Source organism: Halichondria panicea, chromosome 1, assembly GCF_963675165.1.
Source record: "Halichondria panicea chromosome 1, odHalPani1.1, whole genome shotgun sequence".
NCBI lineage: Eukaryota > Metazoa > Porifera > Demospongiae > Suberitida > Halichondriidae > Halichondria > Halichondria panicea.
In genome coordinates, this window is record NC_087377.1 from 6,997,195 (window position 1) to 7,012,297 (window position 15,103).

Here is a 15,103-nt window from a genome sequence, read left to right on the forward strand (position 1 = left end):
GCACAATGCACATTGCAATACAAGTGCGATACAGGAATGACCTCATACAAAAGGTTGTGAACGATTGAATTGAGGCTCTAGTTACATACCCTTCGACTGTATCCCATCAAATAGTGTGTATAGAAGTTAATGTTTATAATTATGACCACATAAATCTATGGCTTGTTTTTCATTAGCCACTTTCAACATCTGTCATCAATTCCTTTTTTAGTCACGGTTTAATAAAACTGTTGTGATGTTTTTAGTTTGACTATTCTATTTATTTATAGTTGTCTAAACTGAACATGAATGTTTATATAATGAGTGCACTTTTTCTATATAATTATGGTTGTGGTTGTGGTTGGGGTTGTCATGGAAGCGTTCTAGTAAACTTGTCGGCTTAAAATGCATTCTTGTATTTGTACAGATCTAGATACATGATTGCGTGGTAAAGATCACACTATGAATAGGACAGTTTCAGTATTAATATTATGGTTTAAAACATTAAATAGGTGAGTAAATACATGGAAGAGATTGTACATTGAATTTGTGTTGTAGCTGTACATAGATATGCGTGGCTAAACTAAATCTTATTCTTCCACACAGCTTAGTAAATGTAGATCGATCTACACTTATGATCTGATGGACAAGAGTTTGACATCATTCACTTTCTTTTTTATGATAGGGTCATTCATCATAGCTGTAAAAGGTAAGTTAATTTGGTAGTATATATTTGGCCGTCTCTAAAAATCAAACGCTCACCGTATAGCGGGTATATTTCAAGGGTATAAATGTTTGTGGTTTTCGCGGATTAGGCATGTACCGCAATTTAACATGTATGCGCTATTCCATGAAAATTAAATCCGCGAAAACCTTTCCAAAAGCGAACATTTATACCCTCGAAATATACTTACTAATATACGCTAGAGTAATGGCCGGTATATTCTGTACTTCAGAGAGCCGGAATAGCGAGAGCTAGTCTATATATTGTACATTTGTTGTGTTGTTCTTATTTCTCACAGCTCAGCTCACAGTACAGCCAGTGTCAGTGGAGAGAGCTGAGGGACTGGAGGCAGTGTTCAGGTGTCGGTATCAAGTGGAGGGATTGGCTGTTTTTTATGACTGGGCAATAAACAATTCTGTAGTCGAAGCAGATACAGCAACTGTTCGAGCACGTCCACCTTCATCTCCTGGTAGACCATCAAGACTGACAATCTTGGCCACTCCACAGCACAACAACTCTGTTGTTCAGTGTCGGGCTCTGATCAGAAATGGCTTTGATATTGTAAGGTCTGAAATATCGACCACAGCAACTCTAACTGTTCATGGTGAGTTAGTAACTATAATTTGTGTATAAGATTTTATAGGCATTTCCCTGTAGGAACGATAATCACTAATGTTCTGACTGCTCCAAACACCATCACCGTGATGTGGAATGCTCTACCCCTCACTGAGTACTGTGTGGACATCAACATGACAACACTCGACTCAACTCAAACAGTTGTTCTTGATTCTGTGTGTGGACTTGTTAATGAATACATCTTCACGTACTCCAACCCCATCAGTGTGTGTGACAGATTCTCCTTCACCGTGACTCCTACTGAAGGAGAGATGAGGGGAAGAACCAGTGAACCAGTTACTAGATTCTTTATGAGGGCAGAAGGTGTATATGGTGCACTCTAACATATACACGTTTGTTACACTTTTACTTTGCAGGTAGCACTGAAGAACCACATCGTATTCGTGAAAGTGGGGACAATAAGTCAGTAGGGTTTAAAGCCATCGTGAGTTCTTTTATAGTTGGTGAGATATACACATACATATACTAACGTTCTCCAGATACCCAGTTGTACAAGGTTCACTCGGTATCGTGTGGACTCTGACTTATTGACTCCCTCCATCAACCGTTCAATCACGGACCCTCTTCTGTTTGATGGCTCACTCAGTTTCTCCCTCCCCACTGACAAGATGACAGAATACAGTGTCACACTGACTGATGAGAATGGAATAGACCTCATGTTTGAGAACATTAAAATCAGTGAGCGACTCAGCCTATCATGTGCATGTGTAGTTTGAGCTGATAATTAATTATTCACTCAGGTACATTTGATGTTCAAGGAGTCCTAGTGTTTGAATGTCCTGGTGGTGGTTGTATTAGTGCGAGCATTGAGTATGTTGAAGGTACCCTCTCTCCCGGAGCTCTCGTCTGTGTGATACGTATCATTGATGGAGAGTTGGATTTTACTAACACAAAAGTAATGACAATACCTCGTAGCAGGAGTAACAATTTCACAATATTAGCTGTTCCCATGCAGTGGAAACTACGGAGTGATTACGTTTGATCTTGAATGCAATTCTCTGCCGAGAATGCCCATCTCAATTGCAGCTGACAGCAGGAATATATCTATTACTGTGTCCTCCGAAGATGGAGGTATTTCTGTACATGCGCATGCATTGTCCTATTCATTTTGTAGGACAACCTCCCAGTAGTGAGGGCGTTTCTGCCACAAAGCTGCCAAACGGAGATGCACAAGTGACTTGTGCTGACTCTGATGTCGTTTGTCTTGTTTTGTTTCAGTCTACCATCAGTCTCGACAGAGTTTTAGTTGCTCTCATTGACTCATTTGCGAGTTCAACGAGCTTCTCTGTCAGTGACACTTTTGCTAATGGCCATGTTATAGTCTATACTCTTGGAATAGCTCACAGTTCATCTTCGACGGGAAGGTATCACTCACTAGACAACTCAATCCACTAACAAGTGAGTGTATTTGGTAGCTCATTTTCATACAGTTTACTGTGTGTGTGTATATACAGGTGCACCTTCTACTTTGTCTCCTACCGATCCCATACCTGTTACTAGGTACCAATTTCCATTGGCTGGAGTAATAGCTGGTAAAGCGAATACTATTAAATGTGTAGCTAAAATTACACCTATATATTTATAATAGGGATAACTGTGGTGGTGATTCTGCTATTGCTTGTAGTCATTGTTGTTGGAGCAGGCATTGTAATTTGTATTATAAAAAAAAGAAAAAATATGCAGAATGAAGGTAAATAATGTCAATGCACGTTGCTAGATACAAATACATTGACCTTGATACACATGCAGTAACTATTCAAGCTCCCGAGTCAGATGGACAAGTGGATTGGTGCTCAACGTTTCCAGGAATTGAGCAGCCCAATGAAGCTTATGAAGCTTATGCTCCAGTACTCAAAAAGAACATTGCTTATGAGCAAACAAAGAAACCACGGAGACTGATAACTCACAAGCCCCGGCAACAATAGAGGGAGAGTATGAGAGCATTGAGCCAGTTTATGAGTACGAGGATGTGCTCCCGAAAACTAATTAATTTTATATCTCAACATTTTTGACTTTACAAACTAGATTTAGATGGCATGGCCCGTCCTCCATTATTAAATTGCTTTATTCATTATTTTTGTGGTCACAATCTTTTGTAGACAATTGCAAACCAGGTACCATAATTATAGCGGGGAATTTTTGCCGGGGAAAATTTTTTTGCTATTTGGCTCCAGAGCCCTCAGTAGAAATGTCCATGGGATCAGCTAGGCTAGAAGACATATTCAAGTGTATGAGCTTTGACTTCCTTAGATATAATTATATGCATGCACTATTAATAATTATTATGCGATGCTAGAGATAGCAGAGTAAGATCTATTAACACAATTTGCAGAGCAGAATACAAAAAGAATAAAAAGTGAGACTTTATAGAAAAGCTAAAAATAACTTTCTATTCTTGACAAGTGTACATCATAACACCTATGTAATGCATTCTAAACACTGTTCTTGTTCTATCCTGCATGTTCTATCATGTTCTAACATGTTCTATCAAGTTCCAATACGTTCTATATATCAAGTTCCAACACTCCTTCTCACTTGCTCAAGAATGAGACAGGTAGAGAAACAATTCCAGCCATCTTCCTCAACAATTCGAAAGTACGTTAACATATCAGCCACCATCTGACTACTCGGACAATACTTAAGTTCAATAGTTCCAGCACTGACTTGCTCACGTATGTCGTATATCTATGTGCTTTGCTCTTCCATGAAATTGAGCATTCTTTGACATTGAAATGGCTGACTGATTATCCTCATAGATAACTGTAGCTTCAGTCGGTTCACTTCTCAGTTCTGAGATAAGTTGTCTTAGCCACATTGCTTTTGAGTAGCACTTGAGAGAGCAATGTATTCAGCTTCAGGTGCTACTGATGTCTGCTTCTTGCTCCTCCAACTAATAGGGGCACCACTCATCATGAACACATATCCGGACGTAGACTTTCGGTCGTCTAAGTCACCAGCCCAATCTGAATCAGAGTAACCAATGAATTCGTCCACATTACCATTCGTATACAACAAGCCAAAATTGCGTGTACCCTTCAGATACCTCAGAATTCTTTTAACAGCTGTCCAGTGCTGTTTCGTGGGATTTGAAGAGAATTTCGCCACATTGCTTACCGCAAAAGCAATATCAGGTCTTGTACCCGTAGACAAGTACAACAAACTTCCAACTGCCGATTTGTAAACACTTGGATCAAAACAAACATCACTCTCAACAGACTTAACAAGTTTAGAACTAGCATCAACCGGAGTGCTAACACACTTTGCATCCTGCATGCCTACGCAGGTTGACCAATCCAAACGTCTTCATCCTGAGCAATTTTCATACCAAGCAAGATCCTTTACATCAAACTTCTTGCAAAGAGCTTGTTTGATCTCCTTCAGTTGTGTGTCACTTTTGCAAGCAACAACTATATCATCAACATAAACACCAATAACAGCCACCTCATCAACAGCCGCTATGTAAATGCACGGAAGACTGTAGAAATCCCAACTCTTTCAGATATTCATCTAAGGTAGCATTCCAGCACCTTGGAGATTGTTTTAGTCCATACAGGCTTACAGACCAGATGTCCTTCAGCTATAAAGCCTTCAGGCTGTCGCATGTAGATTTCCTCTTGTAATTTTCCATTGAGGAACGCTGTGGTAACATCTAATTGGTGCAGCTTCAAACCGTTTCGTACTGCCAAACTAACAACAGTTCTCAATGATTCCATTCGAACTACTGGAGAGAAAGTTTCATCGTAATCGGCTCCTTTGGCTCCTTTAGTCTGCGTATAACCTTGAGCAACCAACCTAGCTTTAAAGCGTTCAACTCGACCATCACCTTCAACCTTCACCTTATAAACCCACTTGCTACCGACAGGTTTTCCTGTGTTCAGGTAGTTCAACAAGTTCCCAAACGTCATTATTTTGGAGAGACTTCATTTCAGCCTCCATGGCTCGTTCCCATTTGGTTTTGTGGAAACTTGTAGCAACGTCTTCATATGACTTGGGTTCATCAAGTTCACTAGTGACAAGAGACCTTGTCTCAGTGACCACTTGATCAGGTATGGTCTCTTCAGCACTAATTTCTTCCAGAGTATCAACATCACGACATTCTTTCAGTCCTTCCTTGTTTTCAGCAGCATTTGCCTGCTTGTTAAACTGACAATCCAGGAAATACAGACTACCACATGGCAGTCTGTAATCGGTGGACTAGACTACTGGACTGGACTGGAATGTGGAATGACCTTTTAACCTTCTGCACATGCGCAGTATATATTTGCCATGTGCCAAACCTTAGTACAGAGGTTTTCAGGTTGGTTGACTATAGTGACTGTGAAATAAATAGAGCATGTGCAATAGCTATAGACTCTGCCCAGCTACTTCAATCAATAAACTCACGAAATTCAAAAACTAAGATGCCGATTCCATACTCGTTGGACCTTTGTTGGAGAGTAATTTGGCTCCATCTTGCTCATCACTTGAATTGTAAAGACATATCACACCAAGTCAGCCTTTCTGAGAGCACTGTCTATAGATATATTAATGCTTTTGAGCAAACTGGTGATGTAGCGCCAAGAGTTTCAACACAATCATGGTCCTCAGAAACTACTCGGAGATTTTGAACAGCTTGTACTTCTACGAATCATTTTGGAGAACACTGGCATATACTTACATGAAATTCAAGCAAAACTTGTTACAATGTTTGGCGTTACTGTAAGTGTTGCAACCATCTGTCGAACACTGAAGTTCATGAACTGTACACGGCAAGTTATTCAACACATTCATATACGGCGTAATGATGAATTACGTGCTAAGTTTATGGCGGAAGTTACAACCTATGATCCAAGAATGCTCATATGGCTAGATGAGACAGGGTGTGATAGAAGAAATTGTGTGCGAAAATGGGCATACAGTATAAGAGGTATGACGCCCAGAGACCATAGGCTGCTAGCACGTGGAACACGCTACTCAGCAATTCCTGTACTGTCCCTTGATGGAATACATGATGTATGCTTCTTTGAAGGGACTGTGGATGGTGGAAGGTTTGAGCAGTTTTTGAGAGATTGTGTTCTTCCAATTCTAAATCCATTCAATTGGGTAAATCCCCATTCAGTTGTGATTATGGACAATGCCTCCATACACTAGACTCGCAAGCCGTCACTGTTGCAGGCGAACAGTAGACTGGTCAAACTCTGTGTAGAGACTCGTGTAAGGTTTGCCACGATATTTGTGGCAACTAACCGCATGCGGTTACCGCAAGATCGTTGATAGTGACGTACAACTAGAAAACTCTACGTAGCACAGCAGTATAGTGACGTCACGAAAACCGCAGCCACTTAGAATCTTATCTGATATGCTGACTGTGCAACACGAGTCTCTACACGGAGTTTGACCAGTCTACTGTTCGCCTGCAATAGTGACGGCTTGCGAGTCTACGGTGTTATGGATTTAATTGAAAACCAAGAAGGAGCACGACTGCTTTTTCTCCCTCCATACTCACCTGATTTGAATCCTTGCGAAGAGGTTTTCAGTCAAGTGAAATCAATTATGAAGCAAAACGATGGAGTATTTCAATTATGCAGTGCCTCAAGAGTACTCTTAAGTATGGCATTTAGTATGGTAACCAAACAAGACTGCCTTTCTTATATCTCTCATAGTGGATACATTGACTAAAACATTATCACAACGTATAATAATAACTATGCACAGCACACCAAAAATTGTCAGTTTAATCAATATTATGTCACTTTAGTTGTTGAAGTAACTTCATGATTGTACCCTTCTCTTCACAATACTCCTCGTCAGTCAACACCCTGCTTTGCTTTAGATTTTGTAGTTCATTCAACTGCCTGTATAGCTTCGACCTACTCTCTATAACTTTTGCTGGGCTATTGCTTGCAATAATATGTGTTGAACTGGTAGACACAGCAGGAGACAAAGCAGTAGCAATCACAGTTGCTGCATCAGAGAGAGCCCGAGCAACTGGCACATTGTCTTTTTTTCGAGATGGAGTGCCGCTGCCAGTGAACATTGTGGTGTTAGGCAGATTGTCCATACTACAATACATACCACTTGCTACCATTTCGGCCCATATACGAAATTGCATAGGTGTATAATCACTAAGGTGCTTTTCTTTCAATGAGTCGACCAGTTGCTGAACTTTCTGTTCCTTGTCAGCCTTGTCAGGTACTTTTTTCTTTGTATTAACCACAGATACGCCATCACTTCGAGGACGCTTGCGACTCTCTTTGGTGTTGCTTAAGCCATCACACCACAGCATTACTTTGCCTTTAGTTTTTGGATTATTAATACAGGACCACACCTCCTCCAGATCACGCCTATTTCTAATCCGCACAACACTTGAACCCTCCACATATCCAACATCGAAGTCACTATCAACAATGTCATCAGTTAACTGTCTCTTAATGGCATCTTTTAAGTCCTCACATGTACATGTGAGAATTGTAGTAATATCTAAATCACGAAGAGTGAACATCTTTCCAGAGCTTATAGGCCCATCTTTTGATGCAACTTTCACCAAAACTTTGGATAGAAGTGGGGAAGCTCCTTGTAATGTTGTATTGAGTTTTGCAGTAAGCACATTTGGCATTGAATATGTACCTTTACTTAATGGTGTAATTAACACGCACCCACCACCGTTCTTTGATACTTGTTTCTGTGATCCACTATTAATAGTCACTCGGCGCCCAGTGGCAGCTACAGCAAGCGAAAGTGTGAACACGAAGGCTGTCCTGGTTCCATGATCAGATGATCTTCTAAATATAAAACTAGCATGTGCTTGCAGCTGTGCTGACACAGCAAACCAGAGTACATAGTTCAATGTTTTGCGCAAGCGCACATGATAGTTTCTCAAGGAACCTGAAAACCTCTGTACTACCTAAAACTTCCTTTCTTCAAGAAAATTAATAGTGAACATGTGGCATTCAGCTACTGCGCATGCTCAACTTCTTATTCTGGGTGGGCTTATAATCGAGTGAAAATACCCTCGTGCAAGAACTTCGAAGCAAAAGAGGGGATGGGCGTTTATTCCAGATGGGCTTATTTTCGCGAGGGTACGGTAAGAGTTTCTATAGGGTTCTAGTCATGTTTACTTGGATTTTAATTCGTGGATTTGCAAAATAATGCTTCATTCTCGAGTTATGCCTAGTTTTGCTTACTTGGAATGCCATTGCAGCCTTTTTAGAAGAGCACGTAGCCAAACTTGTTTACCGAGTGTTGCTACTCTACTTAGTAGTTAGCTCTGCACTAGAACGCTAGCTATTGGTAGCTGCAAGAGTGAGAAGAGAGCTGCAAGGCTCTGCTGATGGCAGCCATTAATTTTAGACTTGAACTTTTGGCATCGATCGTTTTAACAACAATCATGGTCGATCATTACCTACTCTCTGAGTTTTTGCATGCAGCAAAATTAAATTGTTTTTATCATGTGCATAAAATCTATTAGTAGCAGCTTTATGTTATGTAGCTTTGGCATCTCCACCAGGCATCAGCACCTGCGGTGCTTTCATTGATGTAATTACAGCGCCAGAAAAAATTCTGAGTGGTGCATCTTTAGAACACAAAAAATTGCGTTCAGCCCAAGCCTAAATTATGGTGGCGCTTACGTTGGCGCTTTTTTAGGGCCTAAAAATTATGCTGATGCTGACGTGGCGCTTAAATTATGGTGGCGCTGTAATTATATCATTACATCAACGAGTGTTGCAAGCGTGCGCCTGCTAATGCCTCTCGCCATGTTATGCTTTCGCTCAAAAAGTATATTAGTGTTATAGTATACTAGTTTCTATTATATTAAAGTTAGCTTATCTATATAAACTCACTAAGAAGAAAAGACTTATTTACACATCTATTGTTGTATTATGTGGCTTACCAGGACCTAGCCTCGATCCCAGGCCGAGTTTTCGCTTTTATAACGGTTAGGCGAACAACTGGGCCTGGTACTAGTTGTCTGCGCATGCGTCAGTCGTTTGTCAGATTCTGACGAATGGATATTCTCGTTCACTTTTGTGACATTTATATTCGTGTACTATCGTGTACTAGAAGTCAGTTCCCGTTTTATCATTATTGGAATCGATTGGAATGGCTCTTAGCTGAAGCTTCTCTCTTCTCTGAAGCTTATTCTGAAGACTGAACAACAAGGGAAGAGGTATAAAGCTTTGTCAAGCTTGTTAAGGTCAGATATTTTTGTGTGGGCCCTATGGCCGGCTATGCTATCAAGTCTTGTTCATGTTTGGCAAGAATGTAGGTAGACTATAGTTTCATCATTAATATGGTAGATCAAGTGAAGAGTTTGAGCTAGAGAACTTGGTGCTGCCATCATCAGCTCGTCGACAATGACACTATAACCGAGAAATTTAATATGTATAGATCTACACGTATAAATGTCTACTTCTCTGTACAGGAGCAATGGCTAATATCCAGCTATCCCAACAGTGCTCCTCTTGGCTATACTAACGGACGAGACTGGACAGTTTGAGGTAAGGGTTTAACCGTCTTTGGTTTCTTTTAATATTGTCCTATACTCACAGACACAGGACTGGAGTATGACCTGCTCATTCGAGCGTTGCTGGGTAGCTCAGAGACATCAAGAGAATCTACGTTTTCTCAAGCAATGAGTTACGAGTTGGGGCCTAGAATCAGAGAAGTCCAGCAGCCTGCTAAATCTTTTTGAAACGTAATTTGAAGGCATTCAATCATCTTGAAGTTGCCCTGGGTCACTGTAATTGTGCTGCAGCACAACTGGCAACTCCCCAGGCCTTTGTGAAGCAGCTCCCTATGTGCATCTTTTGTGTACTCACTCTGCATTTTCTGTGTACAAATTTCTATTATTGATTTATTAAATATTTTTGCCAACCACAAATATACAATGAAAATTTGACGCATGCGCAGACAACTAGTACCAGGCCCAGTTGTTTGCCTAACCGTTATAAAAGCGAAAACTCGGCCTGGGATCGAGGCTAACCAGGACCTCAAGAAAGAAGAAAATTGATTCTTCCAGGATCTGTACATGTAGTTCAGTGTATATAATATCTATCATAAAACTGAGAAGAAAAGACTTGTGTACATGCATATTGTTATCTATATTGTTTTAGATCCCATTTGAGTGTATTTAGCAGTGAACTATGAGCTATAGTACCGGTGTAGAAGCGATATGGGGCTCCCCCCCCCCCCCCCGGTGTCATAAAATGTTAGGCCCCCCATGAGATTGGGCACCCCGGGCCTAGAATTTTAACATTTTAGGCCCCCCATTAACAGCGCAACAGCGGTAACATACACCAATACAGTCTTCTATGGTCTTCACAGTCTATACGGTGCCAGTTACTGAATGCAGCTCTCCTCACACACACACATTTCATGCATGTACAGTAGTATACCACTGGTCTCACAGCCATCACACTGCACCATGTCATTCTATGAATCAGGCCTCATGCAGCACGAAGCACATGCATAGGTGCCAACTGTCCCGAATTGGTCAGGACTGTCCAAGATTACCCTTGTCCCGAAAGGAAACTGCTATTGTGATTCCACCATGATACAACAGTTTCTCTCTTGACTTCTATTTATGATTCCACATTACTTGAGAGCTGAGCCAGTGATGCTATTGGAGCATCCCCACAACAATTTACATCTTCTATATGTATAGGAAAACATGGAGGAAGATATGAATTGTTGTCTTTGCACTGAAATTGTGTGCTTTATACTTTTTTGTTCTGAAATTTGTCTGAGAAAGTAAGCACGAAGTTGCAAATATGGCGATAGCTATGCAACAACATCGATTGTCTTACAGGCAGATCCAACATTGCAGAGCTGCATCAAAGCATTTAACTCTTATAGGTAAAGCATGAGTAACTTGAAAGGTAAAAGCATGAGTAACTTGAAAGGTAAATCTTCCTTCATTTTGAATTCCATGATAGAATAATAATGCAAACATTTTTGCTACTTTGATACAGAGTCTTTGCATGCATGCAGTCTCTTTGATGCTTTGTAAACACTGTTTGCGTGTGGGTGGATTCAATAGTAAATTTATTAGTAAAACTCTTTGTAATTTATCAATTAACCTTTTGTACTATAGTCACCCACGTGGTTGATTAAACTATTTAGAGAGAGAAATCGCCATCACAACTCTAGGCTCATACGAGGAGCACTGATCTTACTGAGATGGCATCAAACAAGTGTCTGGAAGCAAGTAGATTTGCCAGAGCCGGTCGGTACTGACAGAAAAACACCTACCACTCTACCACAGTACAAAAGAAGACAAAATCTGACTTTTCAACACTGGAGAGAGCTTAAGCAAGAGCAGAACAGAAGTAGAAGCCATCACAACAAAACTAGTCACTAGTCTAGGTCGTAAATGTTGTAAGTAGCTGTGTTATTTTATTAAAACTGCTGTGATTTGTGCAATGACATCATTGTAAAATATACAATATACTGACTAATTTACTAAGATATCTCGATCCCAAGAATCTTGGGGTAACTGACGCATGCGCAGACAATGTATACCAGGCCCTCTTTCTCAATTGAGAGCGGCCTGGAATCGAGGCTAGTCTAATTAGAGCTAAGCCTAGGGTTAATCGTGTCCTCCTCCCTCCTCTGGGATAGAACCTCCGGGCGACAGTTTCTCCCCCGGAGCCTGCGGTCTTAGGACAATGCCTCCGCCCCGGTGGTTTCGTCCTAGGACAGAATCCCCGCCCCCAGGATATATCATCCGGGTACATGTACCCTGTCAAAACCTGTCAAGGCTTTAGTATATATAATAAGCTGCATGCGAAATGTATAGACTGTTAGCAATCAGAATGGCTACTCAACAAGAGTATGAGGACATACTGCTGTACAAGACTGCTGCCAGCAATGCTGGCCAGAAGAAATACAGAGACGGGCTTTCCACTAATGACAAGAGAAGTATAAGAGACAAAGTTCAAAGATATGCTCTGCAGCAACAATGCTTATACCTGCCTGAGAAGGACAGCACTGGCATGCATAGAATGAGAAGAGTTATGGTGAAGCAAGAGGATAAAAGCAGGATACTAAACATGTGCCACGATGGACTGGATGGAATGCATTTTGGGAGAGACAAGACCTATGGAAAGGTATATCTTATAAAGTATAATTATATCTGTTTCATGCATGTAGGTTGCTCAGGATTTCTACTGGAAAGGCCTACATGCTGACGTCATACAGCTCTGCAAGCACTGCGACAAATGCCAATGAACGAATCACCAACTGCAGAAGCCCAGAGCAGAACTACATCCCATCCCTGTGACAAAGGTCTGGTACAGAGTTGGTATTGACTTGGTAGGACCTCTACCTGAAACAAGCTCTGGAAACAAGTACATTATCACGCTCTCAGATTATTTCTCTAAGTGGCCTGAGGCTGCCCCACTCCCATCAAAATCAGCAGAAGGTGTAGCAAAATTTCTGTTTGACACATTTTGCAGGCATGGGTGGCCAAAAGTGATTCAATCAGACCAAGGAAGAGAGTTTGTCAACGAAATCAACACCCGACTTTTTCAGTTGACTGACATACAGCACTGCGTATCAAGTGCTTACCACCTGTCCCACAAACAAATGGCCTTGATGAACGCTTCAACCAGACTCTAGTGAACACTCTCAGGAAGGTAATCGATTCTAGTACTGATGACTGGGATCAGCATCTCTCTGCTGCTCTTTATGCCTATCGCATATCAAAACAGGTAAAATTTTAATTATTATATCATGCATGCATATATTATTTTTTGATTGTAGGCGTTATCAAAGTACACACCCTTTTTCCTAATGTTCAATCGCCACCCGCGGATATGGATCAACGAGATGGTGCCGACGCTATAGAAGATAGAGGAGATGCTGACCAATTGAGTGGAGAGGAGACTGAAAATGAAGAAGACGGAGAAGACATGGATGGAATTCTCCGAAGGTTGATGGAAATTCGTGACCGCTGTCACTTCAATGCCAAGGAGAACATTGCTGCAGTGCTGCACAGCAAAAACAGAAGCAGCAGTATGACAACAAGCATATTACTTTTTGAAGGTATTATTTTATATAGCAAACTTTAGCTTATTTTTTGCCATTTTTGTCGTAGAGTTATCCAGTTGGCAGCAGTGTCATGCTAAAGAATTCTCATCGAATGGGAGGGAAAATGGAATGCACCTGGAAAGGTCCATATGTTGTCCATAAGATCCTTGACAAGGGTAGATACGAGTTGCAGTCTGGGAGCGGCAAAGTATTGAAACAGTGTTACAATGGGGTACTGCTAAAGGAATACTACTCTCCAGGTAAAGTGTGGCTAGCAATAACCTCCTTCTGTCGTGTTCCTTGCTATACAATTATGCTTAAAACATTTTACAGAAACCAACGATGAAGAAAACACTCTTCCTGGCTCTGAAGACAACCACTCTTCTCCAGTCAAATCACCTCCTAAGAATAAACAAATGCCTGACGTACCCTCTCAAAATCCTGACCTACCCTCTCAAAAGCCTGATGTACCCTCTCAAAATCCTGACCTACCCTCTCAAAAGCCTGATGTACCCTCTCAAAATCCTGACCTACCCTCTCAAAAGCCTGATGTACCCTCTCAAAAGCCTGACCTACCCTCTCAAAAGCCTGATGTACCCTCTCAAAAGCCTGACCTACCCTCTCAAAAGCCTGATGTACCCTCTCAAAAGCCTGCATGATGTACCCTCTCAAAAGCCTAACATACCCTCTTAAAAGCCTGACCTACCCTCTCAAAAGCCTGACCTACCCTCTCAAAAGCAAGATAAGCAGGATAAGCGTCCTCTTGACACAAAAGATCCTTGCAAGTCACCTCCTAGGAAGAAACAAAAGAGTCAGGTAATAATATTATTATGTCTATTTTCTTGGTAGAATATTCTGTATAAGCTGTGTATATATCTTGTACAATTCTTAGACTTCTGTGTATATGATTATAGGGAACGATGTGGCTGAAGACCCTAGATCTAAACCTCTTTGACAAACAAGTGTTGAGTGCAATAGGTGGTATGCTCTCCGACAAGCATATGCGTGCATCCCACCAGTTATTATCGATGCAATTCCTTAAGTTTGAAGGCTGCTATAATACTCTCTTGGCCCAATTAAAGGCATTTCCACCAGTTTCCAATAATCAAGGCCCAGGTAAGACAACGTTTATGTAATTATGATAATTTTACTTGTACACATGCAGCTGTGCAAATCTTCTTTGTTGAAGAACGACAGCACTGGATTGCCACTTCTCTGTTTAAAGGGTGAACTGTATTTGTACGACAGCTGCTTCAATCATAGATTGAAGAGTTAGAGGGATAGGAAACGGTTTGTATCTCGAGTAACATCCGCGCTACGCTGCGGTTTAATCGAGGCCATCATAACAATATCTATTTCTACACTCAGTGCATAATAAACTACAAGTAACTGTGCTTAGTCCGTGCAACTCACTTATATTTCAAGGTCTATACCTATTGTAGTAGTCATAACCAGCACGCTTACACGTTATATGTTCCAATAGCTCTAAAATAGCCTTGGGAACATATAACTTTATTGGAAAGTCTCTTTTTACTGGGTGTGGTCAGACATTAGCAAGTACTACACGTGGCTCATGGACTAGGCGTGTTATAAATTGCTGAAAGAGATGATGTCTCGAGGAAACACAGCTTTGGGAGTTACCTGGCAAAAATGTGCTTAATAGCCTCGTTCATAGGGCGTAGCGCGGATAATTTTCGAGGCTCCACTGCAGATTCAATGTAAAATCATCACGTGCACCACTCCGTTTCCTATCCC

The 15,103-nt window shown here is 41.1% G+C and overlaps 2 protein-coding genes and 3 long non-coding RNA genes across 6 annotated transcripts in view; 4 read left to right on the forward strand and 1 right to left on the reverse strand.

Annotated features, from left to right (window-relative positions):
* The window catches only part of LOC135339285 (uncharacterized), a gene marked incomplete in the record, with an annotated part of 254,087 nt that overhangs the window by 87,422 nt on the left and 151,562 nt on the right, over nt 1-15,103 (reverse strand).
* LOC135339714 (uncharacterized) lies at nt 532-2,991 on the forward strand. 2 transcript variants are annotated; one of them, XM_064535972.1, is made up of 10 exons: nt 532-688; nt 1,002-1,307; nt 1,361-1,642; nt 1,696-1,763; nt 1,819-2,017; nt 2,080-2,234; nt 2,295-2,410; nt 2,454-2,737; nt 2,794-2,871; nt 2,928-2,991. In XM_064535972.1, the coding sequence occupies exons 1-7, from the start codon at nt 622-624 to the stop codon at nt 2,319-2,321; spliced, it is 1,104 nt and encodes a 367-aa protein (XP_064392042.1). In that variant the 5' UTR covers nt 532-621; the 3' UTR covers nt 2,322-2,410; nt 2,454-2,737; nt 2,794-2,871; nt 2,928-2,991. The 2 variants fall into 2 exon arrangements, with proteins under 2 accessions (XP_064392042.1, XP_064392033.1); XM_064535963.1 differs by having other exon boundaries at nt 2,080-2,410.
* Nucleotides 9,216-10,182, forward strand: LOC135340224 (uncharacterized). Its single transcript, XR_010396256.1, has 3 exons — nt 9,216-9,512; nt 9,741-9,816; nt 9,868-10,182. It is a non-coding gene; the product is annotated as an uncharacterized LOC135340224 (long non-coding RNA).
* Nucleotides 12,105-12,890, forward strand: LOC135340408 (uncharacterized). The gene is made up of 3 exons (XR_010396344.1): nt 12,105-12,426; nt 12,470-12,604; nt 12,775-12,890. It is a non-coding gene; the product is annotated as an uncharacterized LOC135340408 (long non-coding RNA).
* On the forward strand, nt 14,057-14,559 carry LOC135340441 (uncharacterized). The gene is made up of 3 exons (XR_010396351.1): nt 14,057-14,164; nt 14,263-14,464; nt 14,514-14,559. It is a non-coding gene; the product is annotated as an uncharacterized LOC135340441 (long non-coding RNA).